General features: G+C 59.6%; 1 protein-coding gene across 2 annotated transcripts in view; it reads left to right on the top strand.

Annotated features, from left to right (window-relative positions):
- The window catches only part of LOC120390034 (zinc finger protein 628-like), a 49571-nt gene extending 36890 nt beyond the window's left edge, over nt 1-12681 (top strand). For both annotated transcript variants that reach the window (XM_039512257.1, XM_039512258.1), the window contains exons 6-9: nt 612-713; nt 9009-10043; nt 10116-10568; nt 11275-12681. In XM_039512257.1, the coding sequence (XP_039368191.1) occupies nt 612-713; nt 9009-10043; nt 10116-10568; nt 11275-12023 (2339 nt within the window). In that variant the 3' untranslated portion in view covers nt 12024-12681. The remainder of the gene's footprint in view (nt 1-611; nt 714-9008; nt 10044-10115; nt 10569-11274) is intronic.
- Nucleotides 12682-13270: the final 589 nt, after the last annotated feature.

Below are 13270 nucleotides of genomic sequence, written 5' to 3'. Positions count from 1 at the left end.
GGGAGGGGGCGGAGTTGGGGTGGGGATTTCGGGGAAGGGGTTGGAATGGGGGCAGGGAAGAGGTGGGGCAGGGCCTCAAGGAAGGGGTGGAGTAGGGGCGGGGCCGAGGGCAGCAGGGGGAGGTGTCAGTAATGTGGCCCTCGGGCCAATGTACTAGTCCTCATGTGGTCCTTGGGTTAGATGCTGCCTGACCCAGTCCCACTCCAGGAGCCAGTTCTCCAAGCCCCGGAGCTCCTAGCACACAGGGAACGTCTGCTTTGTTCAGACACCCCCAAGGCTCCTAGCTCTCCCCTTGCCCAGCCCGGTGCTCCCACCCTTCGGTCTGGCTCAGGACTGTGCAGTGGCTTTGCTGCCAACATGCCACTTCCCATCCTTGCCTGCTCTCACAGAGCCCGGCAGAGTGAAGATGGGGCCCAGGCCAGGGTTGGGGAGAGGAGCCAGGCACTGAAAGCTCCAGAGATGTGCCCCTTTCCCCAGAGACCCACCTGGGCGTGGTTTGCCTTCTTCCCTGCGTCTCCCTGCCCCGTGGCTTTGGCAGGGCCAGGACTCGCTCTGAGCTCCTGCCCTGATGAGACACGCTCAGATTCCTACCCAGTGTGCTTTCTGCGCAGGTAAATGGTGCCGGGGTGACCCCATGGAGCTGGACGACGAGTTCATCCGGGAGGACCCTGCCTACGACACAGACAGGGTGGAGAGCGAGGCTCGGGAAGCAGGTGATGGAGGAGAGGGTGTCACTGGGGTGACCTAAGTCCTGCCCAGCCCACCAGGCACAGCTCAGAAGGGGCTGTTGGGCTCCTGCTATGCCAGCACAAGCAAGGCAGGAGGAGGGATGAGCTGGTCTGATCTGATGCCATCACGATGCTGCCCAGCTCTCTGAGAAGGGCCCTGAGTGCAGCTGGGCACCTGGGAGTCCCTCGTAGAGAGAGATGGCTGTGTGAAGACTCAGGGAGGTACAGAGCATACCTGGCTCCCTGCTGGGGCTCTGCAGCTGACACATGCATACGGGGATCCCTGTCGGGGCGTGAGGCACCACCTTCCTGCGGGGGGCAGTGGGGGAGAGCAGTTGCCTGTCGTGCACAGATCTGGAAGGGCCTGGGCGAGAGGAGGGATCTGGGATGGGGGCTCAGCAGGGGTGGCGCAGGCGGGAAGCAGAGTGATCTGGGGGCTGTGGTGCTCTGCCTGGCACTCTCCATGCTCTGCAGCGGCTGTGCCCCCTTGAGCCTGAGATCCTGAGGTCAGGGGAGTTGGGCACAGCAGCCTTTAAGGCTCATACAGAGGAGCTCTGCCCTGTGTCTCAGGGAACCCTCGCCCAGCCCTGCTCGCAGGAGACCCTGCCATTTCGCTAACCACTGAGCTCGCTAGCTTCTGAGCGACCGGCAGGGGCCGAGTCCAGCCGTGTGTCACGTGCCAGATGCAGCATTTATTCACTGCTTTCTGCCCTGGCGCTGCTGGGTAAGTGCAGAGCTCGCTGCCCAATGGGAGGGGATGGGAGAGCGCCAGCTCTGCCCCCGCCGTCTGTCAGGATAACGCGGGCAGCAAGAGGTGCCCTGTGGCGTTTAACGTGCAGACGTCTCTGGAGGGTGGATGCTTTCAGTCTTGCAGGTGACACTTGCATGTACGTGTCAGATTGTCTCTGGGGTTGGTGCCACGGGGCACTGGGAGCTTTCCAGAGCTTGGCACGAATGGCACTAACCGCGGCTGTCGATGGGAAAGGCCTGGTAATCCATCTGGGCAGCGCGGCCCTGGAGCCAGTGGCTGAGCCACAACTCAGGCGACGGGGCTCCCGCCCCGTTACTGGGAGAAGATTCCCAGGCCCATAGATCTCACCATGGGAAAGAACTTCCTGGTGTTTAGCATAAACTGTCTCTGGTCATCACGTCCTATCCTCTGCGCCTCGTTCCTGCCTTTGCAGAACCTCAGCCTGGGCCCCAAACACTCCTTCCCCTCTCCGCAGGCCCCTCTGTGCCTCAGCCTTCGCTCCCCTCTGCTGAGATCCTAGTCCAGCCTTCGCGCTCAGGCCTGCACCCTCATCCCCTGCATGCCCCTCCCCAGGTGCGAAACAGCTCCCTGTCCATCTAACCCTGACTTCCTGTGGCCCACCCAATAAACTGGCTGTTGAGGGTACAAGAGCTGTCTCCTCTGCAGCTCCCCCAGCTCCTGGCACTAGGACAGAGAGGGTCATTTGGTCGCTCTGGGAGCCTGCCAGCCAGGGAGCTAGTTGTAGGAGTATCAGAGAGGTAGCTGTGTTAGTCTGGATCTGTAAAAGCAGCAAAGAATCCTGTGGCACCTTATAGACTAACAGACGTTTTGGAGCATGAGCTTTCGTGGGTGAATACCCACTTCGTCGGATGCATGTAGTGGAAATCTCCTGGGGCAGGTATATATAAGCAAGCAAGAAGCAGGCTGGAGATAACGAGGTTAGTTCTGTCAGGGAGGATGAGGCCCTCTTCTAGCAGCTGAGGTGTGAAAACCAAGAGAGGCGAAACTGGTTCTGTAGTTGGCAAGCCATTCACAGTCTTTGTTTAATCCTGAGCTGATGGTGTCAAATTTGCAGATGAACTGAAGCTCAGCAGTTTCTCTCTGAAGTCTGGTCCTGAAGTTTTTCTGCTGCAGGATGGCCACCTTAAGATCTGCTATTGTGTGGCCAGGGAGGTTGAAGTGTTCTCCTACACGTTTTTGTATATTGCCATTCCTAATATCTGATTTGTGTCCATTTATCCTTTTCCGTAGAGACTGTCCAGTTTGGCCGATGTACATAGCAGAGGGGCATTGCTGGCATATGATGGCGTATATTACATTGGTGGACGTGCAGGTGAATGAACCGGTGATGGTGTGGCTGATCTGGTTAGGTCCTGTGATGGTGTTGCTGGTGTAGATATGTGGGCTGAGTTGGCATCGAGGTTTGTTGCATGGATTGGTTCCTGAGCTAGAGTTACTGTGGTGCGGTGTGCAGTTACTTGTGAGACTATGCTTCAGGTTGGCAGGTTGTCTGTGGGCGAGGACTGGCCTGCCACCCAAGGCCTGTGAAAGTGTGGGATCATTGTCCAGGATGGGTTGTAGATCCCTGATGATGTGTTGGAGGGGTTTTAGCTGGGGACTGTATGTGATGGCCAGTGGAGTCCTGTTGGTTTCTTTCTTGGGTTTGTCTTGCAGTAGGAGGCTTCTGGGTACACGTCTGGCTCTGTTGATCTGTTTCCTTATTTCCTCGTGTGGGTATTGTAGTTCTGAGAATGCTTGATGGAGATTTTGTAGGTGTTGGTCTCTGTCTGAGGGGTTAGAGCAGATACGGTTGTACCTCAGTGCTTGGCTGTAGACAATGGATTGTGTGGTGTGCCCGGGATGGAAACTGGAGGCATGAAGGTAAGCATAGCAGTTGGTAGGTTTTCGGTATAGGGTGGTGTTAATGTGACCATCACTTATTTGCACCGTGGTGTCTAGGAAGTGGACCTCCCGTGTCGATTGGTCCAGGCTGAGGTTGATGGTGGGGTGGAAGCTGTTGAAATCATGGTGGAATTTTTCCAGTCTCCTTCCCATGGGTCCAGATGATGAAGATGTCATCAATGTAGCGTAGGTAGAGAAGGGGCGTGAGTGGACGAGAGCTGAGGAAGCGTTGTTCCAGGTCAGCCATAAAAATGTTGGCATATTGTGTGGCCATGCGGGTGCCCATAGCGGTGCCACTGATCTGGAGATATATATTGTCATCAAATTGGTCTCCCATGCAGGGGACGTTGGCGCCGCCGTGCCTGTGCGTGATGTACATGAGTTTATTTCTGTAAAATATAAGTGGGGCAAGGTCTCTATGGCGTACCCGCACTTCCGGCAGCGTTTGTCCCGGTTCCCGTGGCAGACGGCTCCATTGAGAGGGACGCAGTTCAGCCGGGCGCGGTGTATGAACCGCCAGTCAGCGAATCAGGTGAAGCTGCCTGCAGGGAGAAAGTGGTTGCTGGAGTCCCACTTGCTGGTCACCTCGAAGGCCTTGCCCTGGTCAGGTTTTTTCCTCAGGGTGTCCACGTAGAGCACGTGGACGGCGGCCTTCAGGGACTTCAGCATGCCTCTGGCTCCGGGGCTGACGATGGTGTTGCCCTCCGTCCCGATCCGCAGCACCAGGACTCCTAGCTCCCGCCGTTCCTCGCTCCACACCCAGCGGCAGCCCAGTCGCTTTCCCAGTTGGCGCATGGCGTTTCGGGCGCGGGGCCACAGCGAGGCGATGTCGCCCCTGTCCCGGGCAAATTCGCCGTCCAGGGAGCCGCTCAGGAAGGTGGCTACATCTCGGTCGGAGGGAGCTCTGACGATTCGCTTCGCGGTGGCGGCGCGCAGGGTGGCCGTCGCGACGTTTTTCACCTTGGCGTCTGGGCAGGACAGGAGGCGGAAGGCGTGCGTGATTACCGCGATGTCACACAGTTGTAGGAGTGTTTTCTCTTGTGTGTGGCCAGACACCAGGCCACTGAGCCAGCGGGAACTGGGCATTAAATGGGGACCAGGAATCCAAAGGTCCCAAATCCCTGAAGCAGCCGGCTCCATAAAGCCCAGGGCGTTTTAGGTTATTAGAGCAACAGCAGCAGGCTATGCTGTGGCGTGTGTGTGCTCTACCCGGGCCCGGTGGAGAACTAAGTGTCTCTCCAGAACCCTCGTGGCTTTTTTGTTTCTCGCTCTCTTGATTTTTGGAACCTTTGGAGCTAGTTGGCGCTGCCGGTTCTCAGTGTCAGATGAGCCCATTGTTTCAGAGCCTGCTGACTGCTGGGGAAGCATCAGAGCCACTTGGAATAGAACAGGAACGAGCATCGGCCACGGAAGCAGCTGTGGAGCTGGGCTAGGTTTTGGGAAGTTGTTGTCATAGGATTATTTTTTTTAAATAGCCATTAAGTGTTAAAGGAAAAGCCCCTATAACCGCGAGACTGTGCTGGCTGAGCAGAATGTAGCAAGAGGGCCTGATTTCCAGCAATGTATGCCCGGAAACGTGCGTCTGCGCTACACGCGTGGATGCCAGAATCAGGCAGGTAGTTGCCACGGTCGTGCTGGTAAACTTCCATTTATGCCTCTGCCTGGCTCTTGGCACGCCGTTGAGTGCACAGCTGTGGTGACTGCCCAGGGTGCATTGCACTCCCAGCCTGGGATTTCCCAGAGCCCCCAGCTTTCAGCAGGAGCCGGGTTAGACAAGGGCTGAGCGTTCCTGCATATTCTGCCTGGCAGCTAGGAACCAGGCAGGAAACCTCCACCTGATCAGTCTGATCTAGAGTGCGCCTGGGCGAATGCCTGTCCCCACTCAGCTGGAACTTGCCTAGGGACCTGAAAATGGTGCGATTGAACGTTGTGCTGGAAAGTGATACCCGTCAGCTTCTCGCCTGCCGGGGATGAACGGATGAGAGCGTTGACAGTCCCTGCACTCCAGTGCATTCAAATGGCAAACTTCTCTGGCAGACTCTGTACCATCAGCTGTTGGTTTCCCGTGTGGTTCATCCTCCTCACTGCATTTAGACAGACTGTTCAGTGGCGTTTCCCTCCCAGGCGATTGGCTGTGCTGGGCCGGGTGCTACCGTGCATGTTTCTCGACCTGCATGAGGCCCGTGTCGAAGGAAACGGCTTTGTCGAAGGCAGCGTGAGATTGCTCCCTTCTGAGCTGCATCTGACCGGAAAGGGTCTGGCTGCTGTGATCCTGCTCAGCCGGTAGCTGGGCACCTGAGAGCTGCTGGGCTCTTCTCAGGGTCAGGCCTGCTGTGCGAGGTGCTGTCACCTCATCCGTCCCGGACGCCAGCTCAGGAGCAGCTTGTTTGCTTGGCTTCCTGCAGCAAAACCAAAACCGGGGTGAGGGAATGTGATTCCTTTATACCCGGCATGGGGAAAGTTACTGCTTTGCCTCCAGCAGCATTGCCTGCGACTCTCCCGCTATCCAGGGGCTGTGCCGGACTGTTTCGTTCGCCACTAAAGTTACGAGAAGCTATTCTAGCTTTTTTTTAAGTCTGGTGTGAGCAGCTGTCACAGCCCTGTGCTCCTGGGGTCCCTGTGCCACACATGGGCTACTCGGCTCAGCAGGGGTCCCATCACGAGTGTGTGAGGCGTGTTTAACAAACCCAGGGGCCCTCTCGGGCCGTTGTGTCCGTGAGCGTGTAATGCTGCCGTTCGGAGCTGGTCGTCTTTCCCCTGCTTTGCGCTGCTGTGAATGATGGCGCAGGGGACAGGGCGGGGGAGGGTCTGGCCTAATCACTGGAGAGTGGTAATCGTGTGGTGAATCCATAGACCTCGGCCCAGATGATGATGATGATGATGATGAGCTTGGTATTGCAGCCCCAACCCCGTTACGCAGGCACTGGACAAACCTGTCCATGGTGCCCTTCCTTGCTGAGCTCCTTCTCCTCTCCTGCGTTACCCCAGCGACTGGGACCTCCTGCTCCCTGTAGCCGAGGGCAGATCTCAAAGGGGAGATCTTTCCGCTGACAGATGCCGTGGTGCCCACACAGTGAGTTCACATGCAGCTGCTCGCTCAGAATTAGCGAATGCTGATGCCACAAGCATGGGTGTCTAATTGTGTTTTCACAGCTGGTACAGATATTCCTGCTTCCAGGCTGTGACCGTATGGGAAGCACTGTGGGAAAAGCCCAGCCGGCCGGCTGAGACCCCAGTTCAGCAAGGCAGCGCAGCACATGGTCAGTCCCAGAGGTCATCAGGACTCCTCCCAGGCTCAAAGTGAGGCCTGTACTGACAGAGTCTGCTCCCGAGACTGTAGAGTGTCAGGGAGCTAGAGTCTGTTACTTGCCCGGGTCTCTGTCTGTTCCCTTCCCAGCCCTTACAGGGAGGCCCCAGACCACCATCCGATTGAGCAGGACTTCTCGTCTGCCAGGTGGCTGGAGCTCCCTGGAGCACACGCTTGAAGGAGCTCAGGGCTCTCTCAGGGCATGTGCGTGTGGGAAAGTTTCCCCGCTGTGCTTAAATGAATAGAGTTAGACTGGTGCAAACCTCCTCGTGGCCCCTCTGACTCCAGGATAAAAGTGACTTTGGAGGGCTTGAGCTAAACTCCTTCCAAAGCGACATAAGCTGAAGCCCCCCCATCCCAGCATGAGCATTAACCGGGGAAGGGCGGGGGAGGATATGGCACGCTGGTGCAGCATTCACTGAGGGTGGGGAGGTGGCATGTGATGCGCCGGTGCAGTAATCACCAGGAGAGGGGATCCGTATGCTGCGCCGGTGCAGCATTCACCAGGAGAGGGGATCCGTATGCTGCGCCGGTGTAGCGTTCACCAGGAGGGGAGTCCATATGCTGCGCCAGTGCAGCTTTCACCAGGAAGGGGGTCCGTTTGGTGTGCCGGTGCAGCGTTCACCAGGAGGGGAGTCCATATGCTGCGCCAGTGCAGCATTTGGGGCTGGGGTGGGGTGCGTATGATGCGCCGGTGCAGCTGTCACTTTACGTTCACACCTGGGTTATACCGGTATCGCTTTCCTGTGTAGACGAGTGCTCGTGCGTGGAGCCTGGACTGTGGCTGAGCACTGGCACAGAACGGGGTCCTGGCCTGTGCGCCCAATGCCGGAGCATCCCAGGCTGTTCTCCGGGCAGAGCCAGGAAGGCCCTTACTGCAGAGCTGGGGTTAGGCTCCTGCCACCCCTGTGACCAGTGTGGGTTGGTGGTGAGGACTCCCCTGCCAGGCCAGGCCAGGGCTGCCCCTGCTGAGTGAGGCCGTGCATGTGCAGTGCTGGCTCTCTTCAATCCAGCTCCCCTTGGAGAGGAGCGTGAGCCCCACAGCTGTGGGGAGGGGAAAGGGACCCCTGAGGAGAGTGACTTGGGATCTGGCAGTGGATCCACCTGGGGGCTGTGCTGCCTGACACTGAGCCCACAGCTGGATGTCTCAGGAGGTAGCTGCGGGGGGAGCGATAGCTCAGTGGTTTGAGCATTGGCCTGCTAAACCCAGGGTTGTGAGTTCAATTCTTGAGGGGGCCACTTAGGGATCTGGGGCAAAAATCAGTACTTGGTCCTGCTGGTGAAGGCAGGGGGCTGGACTCAATGACCTTTCAGGGTCCCTTCCAGTTCTATGAGATAGGTACATCTCCATATGATGAGCCACAGGGAGAACCAGCAAGCCGGCTGGGCTTTAGCCACCTGTCTGGTGGGGAGGGCAGGGGCCTGGCAGGCTGTACCCGCCACCCTGCTCAGGGATCCAGCACGTGCTCCCTGCCCATCCTGACCCCCAGCAGGAGGAGGCATGCAAGGGGGCAGTAAATGTGAGCAGAGCGAGGAGGGAGGGGGGCCAGTGAAGAAACGCACTCTGGGGGGAAGTCAGCTGTACTGGGAGATTGGGTAGGTTCTGTTCCCAAAGTCAGGGGAGAGTTTGGGTCCCTTCCTGTCTGGCTGTCTGTGGTGGGATTCAAGCACCATGTGGTCAGTCTGGTTGTTAGGATCTCAGCCACAGATCTGATCTCATGTGTAGACCCTTGTCCTGAGATCACCCACATCTTCCCTGGGTGGGGGGCTCTGCTCCAGGTGTCACCATCCAAGCTGGAGCAGGACAGAGACTCAGGCAGGGCCTCGGCAGCAGTTCCTCTGTGACCCATGTGCAGTCTCGGGCAATTCCACGGTCCGGGCCGTCTAGGGGAGCAGCAGCGTCTTCAGACACTGTCCTCCATCCCCACTGGATGCCTGAGCGCTGTGCTGGCCCAGCTGGCAGGAGCAGGGTGGTGTTAACGCGGGGGCATGGGGACGGTGCTCTTGTTCCGTCCCCCCAAGTGCTCTGGTGGTGGGACACCCTTGTCAGCGTTTGTCAGGGGCGAGACCTGTGTTTAACTCCTCCACCAGAGACCAGCTCTGGGCTTGGCTGCATTCTGACCTCCCCTCTCCGAGGCGCTGAGAGCAGGATCCATAGGGCAGCTGCGGGTTAGTGATGTGGGGCTGAAGAGTAATCGGGTGAATGGCTGAACTGGGCTGAGAGCGTAAGGGGTTGGGGGAGGCTGAGGCGCCAGCTAAGCTGCTCTGCCAGATGCAGCCCCACCAGGATGGGAATTTCACCATGTGCCTCTCTCTGCAGATGATGTAGAGGGCCAGGCCAGCAGCCCAGCAGTGCCACCTTCCTCGCCCTCCTCCCCTGCCCAGTCCTCTGAGGCTGCCCTGGACAGCCAGAGGGGCTATTCCCTTAGACCCAGGGGCCCTGCGAAGGAGCGTTCAGCAGAAGAGGAGGGAGACACCCCCACGGAGGAGAGCTCAGCAGAGGAGGAGGAGGGAGACTCCCCTGGTGGCTCCACGGAGGAGAGCTCGGAGGAGGAAGCTGAGCCCTCTCCCCAGCGGCAGAGGAAGCGGGGGCCCCAGGGAGGGACGGCTCCGCGTGTCTACCCATGCCCCACCTGCGGCCATAAGTTCGCCAACAGCAGCAACATGCGGAAGCACCTGCGGATCCACACGCGAGAGGCGCTGTACTCGTGCCACGCCTGTGGCAAGTCCTTCACCGACTCCTCCAACCTTACCAAGCACCAGCGCGTGCACAGCGGGGGTCGGGAACGCCCCTTCAGCTGCTCCAAGTGCCCCAAGGTCTTCGCCTCGGCCCCCAATCTGCAGGAGCACCTGCGGCGCCACGAGGGCATCCGGCCCTTCCCCTGCATGGACTGCAAGCGCAGCTTTGTGTCGCAGGCAGAGCTGCTGGCGCACATCCGCAACCACGTGGGGCAGCTCCAGGCCCTGACCCCCAAGGCCTTGCTGCACTGCGAGGACTGCAACAAGAGCTTCGCCAGCCCCATGCTGCTGCGCCTGCACCAGCGCCGCCACAAGGCCTTTGTGTGTGACGAATGCGGCGCCGTCTTCACCCTCGAGTTCAAGCTGCTCTTCCACAAGAGCCTGCACAAGGGGCTGCAGACCTGCGCGCGCTGTGGGGTGCAGTACACGGGAGGGCACTTCTGCCGGGCTCAGTCCCAGGCACAGTCCCAGTCCCATGCCTCCCAGCCAGGACACAACAGTGCCAAGACTCTGGTTAGAGTCCCTGACTCTGTGCCAGCAGCAGGCTCCGCCCCGGCCAGGCCCCCAGCCTCATTAGCAGATGGGCCCCCAAGCCCTGCCCCAGCTGGGCCCCCAGGCTCCGCCCCGGCCGGGCCCCCAAGCCCTGCCCCAGCTGGGCCCCCAGGCTCCGCCCCGGCCAGACCCCCAGCCCCACTAGCAGCTGGGCCCCCAGGCTCCGCCCCGGCCAGACCCCCAGCCCCACTAGCAGCTGGGCCCCCAGGCTCCGCCCCAGCCAGACCCCCAAGCCCTGCCCCAGCTGGGGCCACAGGCTCCGCCCTAGCCAGGCCCGCAGCCCCAGCCCCACTAGCTGCTGGAGCCCCAATCCAAGCAGCAGTGAGGCCCCACAGCTCAACCACATTGATGGCCACTGCCTCAGTCCCTTTGACCATCCCTCCCTCAGACCCAGTCACAGGAGTGATAAGTAACGGCCTGATCCTACTGAACCCGGCAACCTTGCCCCCGGGCACCAAGATCATCCTTCAGATCCCACCCCAGATGGTTGTGCCCCCGAGGGACGCAGGCACGAGAGCTGGGAGTACCAACACTTGTACTCTGCAAGGATCGGTACCCAGGAGGATGCCAGAGCTGCGCCCAGCCCCAGGTACCGTATACTGACACCAGGGCACAATGCTTAGCTATTGGGGAGGTTGGCTCCCGTTTCCCAGCCTTTGCTGTCGGCCTCCCTGCAGTAGCTGGGCCCTGGAGCAATTCCCATGTGGCTCCATTCATTACAAAACCTGTTCGGCTTGTGCCAACAAGATGGCTGCCAGGGACAAGATGGCCACCCTGCCTTCCTGGCTAGGACTGGGCCATGCCCTGCGCTGAGCGTGGAAAGTGGGGATGTGCCAACCACAAAACGAGCTGATTGCCTCCCTGTCTGGGGAGGGGGCGGGGGGCTGGATTCATGTCACTTGGGGTCCTGGGCTAGAAATACGGAGGATTGTGCCAAGCACACATGCCTTTCTGAGCAAGGGAGACTCTACCATGACTCTCCGTGCCTAGAGTTGAAGGGAGGGCAGTGAAGGGGGCCTTTTTAAGGAGGAAAGGTTAGAGGGTCACCCCTGGAACTCCCTCCTGGAGTCATGGGGGTTCACAGATTGATGGAACATCAGAATTTGGCCCTCACTTCCATTGGGAGCGCCCTTTCATGGGGCTCGGGGGCTGAATCCTCTAACTCCTCTCCCCTGGCAGAGCATGCTCCCTCCTTGGGGCCTGGGCCCTCACTGCCCATTCAGAGGGGCTCTTATTTGGACCATGAAGGGTCATCCCCCGCCACCTGCCTGACCTGTCTCCTCTTCTCTCTGCAGCCAAAGCTCAGCAGCCAGCAGGAGGGCAGCACGGTGATCTCACCAGCAGCAGGACATCAGCAGAGAAGGGCAACGGGCCACACACCCCACCAGTGCCAGCCCCCTCCCAGCCCCCGCTACCATCAGCCCCCCTGCAGCCCCCACAGCCTCTGCCACCATCAGCCCCCCTGCAATGCCCACCTCCCTCAGGCCCACCACTGCTAGCTCCCTCTCAGCCCCTGGCCTTGATGCCGCTGCCAGCCCCTCCACCCCCCTCAGCCCCTCCACAGCTGCCAGCCCCCTCAGAGGAGCTCTGGGCTGAGCAGGGAGCGTGGCACAAACCCTATAACTTCCGGCAGTCCCAGCCCCAAGGGAAATACACCGAGGAGGGAGCAGGGGAGGGCAGTGACCCCGGGGGAAGCTCTGGGGAGGACTGGGCAGGGGAGAGCGGGGATGAAGAGGATGAGGAGCTGGAGCCTGTCCTGCAGGGGAAGAGACGAGGCCGGCCCCCCAGGAAGCAAGGACCAGGTCAGTCCCCCAAGAAGCAAGGACCAGGCCAGCCCCCGAAGAAGCGAAGGCAAGGCCGGCCCCCCCTGGGCCCCTACATCTGTGTGGTCTGTGCCAAGCGCTTTGTGTACCAGAGATCGCTGAAGCAGCACATGCGGCTGCGCAGACACTATCCCTCCTGCCAGCAGTGCCACAGCACCTTCACCGATCTCCACAAGCTGCAGCTCCATATGCTCAGCCACCGGGGGGAGGGCATGGCGTGAGCAGCCATGAGTGAGCCATGATGTCTGGCCAGTGCCCAACCATCCCCCCAGCCCCTGTGTGGGGCCCTCAGTGCAAACCCCCTTGCTCTGTCCCTGCACCCCCACCCCATTGCAGAGCAGGCAGCTGTGTTGGGTTGTGTGGACTGAGCTGTCTGACCATCCTGGGAGATCCTGCACCCTGACGTCTCTTCTTGGGGCCTGGCCTTCCACATGCCATTCTGCCCTGGCACCCAGTGCCATCCTCGGGTCATCCACCCCTTGGACTCCCCTGTGTCACTGGGAGCAGGGCAGGGCTTCTTCTCACGTGAAATGCTGCTGCCTCAGCTACTCCACTGCATAAAAAGCATCCCTGAGGCTGGCTGGGGACTGCATGTCCTTTGTGTGTCAGTGGTTGGGGCAGGGTTGGCAGCAGGCCTAACGCAGGGGACCCTCTGCTGGGGTGAAGGGCAGCTCTTTCCCTCTGCCTCCTTCGCTCCTTGGCCCAGGGTATTACCTCCAGGAACTGGGCTCAGACCAGGGACTTGTTTTTTCATATCCCCCCGTATGGCAGAACTTGGACCCAAGAGTGGAAAGGCCCCTGCCCAGCCCCTCTGCCTTAAGGGGTCAGGGGGAGTACAACTGGTTTTATTGTTTATTATTAAAAATGTTTTCAAGCTAATTGTTGTATTTGTGAGTCCCCTGCCCTGCTCAGGACACCAGCACCAGCCTTTCATGAGGCTGCTGGATTCAGGTGCCTTGGGTGTGGGGAGCCCGGCAGAGCACTGGTCTTCCCAAGCTGCTGAGAACCTGCCCCAGTCAGCACAAGGTCCCCAGCTGGGATCCCCCAACCAGTGGCTGCACGTGTGAATTGACCCTTGGGTGGGGGTTCCTGGTTTCTGCAGGGCCTGTGCCCTGCTGCTCACATTGCAAAGCCCCTGCCAGGGCTGGTGGTTGAGCAGAAATTGCTGTCTGTTCTGCTGGGTTGCAATTGCAATGGGGGGGCTGCCCCCTGTGGGGTTGCGGGAGGGGGGTCGTGTTGGGTGGGGGCTTAGTGTTCCATGGCAAGACATGCGGAGGGGGACTACTGGTGTACGGAGAGCTCCCAGGCTGGGCTGGCAAACAGCCCCAACCTAGTAGGAGTTATTTGGGATAAAATGGCAGCCTCAGGCCCCAGCCGCTGTCAGGCCTTGCACAAACTTAGTAAGAAACCAGCCCCTGCCTCAAAGAGCAGGGACAAGACCAGGGGTGGGAGAGGACACAGCTGCCAA

Source organism: Mauremys reevesii, linkage group 24 (genome assembly GCF_016161935.1).
Source record: "Mauremys reevesii isolate NIE-2019 linkage group 24, ASM1616193v1, whole genome shotgun sequence".
In the NCBI taxonomy this organism is placed as follows: Eukaryota; Metazoa; Chordata; order Testudines; family Geoemydidae; genus Mauremys; species Mauremys reevesii.
This window is presented reverse-complemented; position numbering and strand designations above follow the sequence as displayed.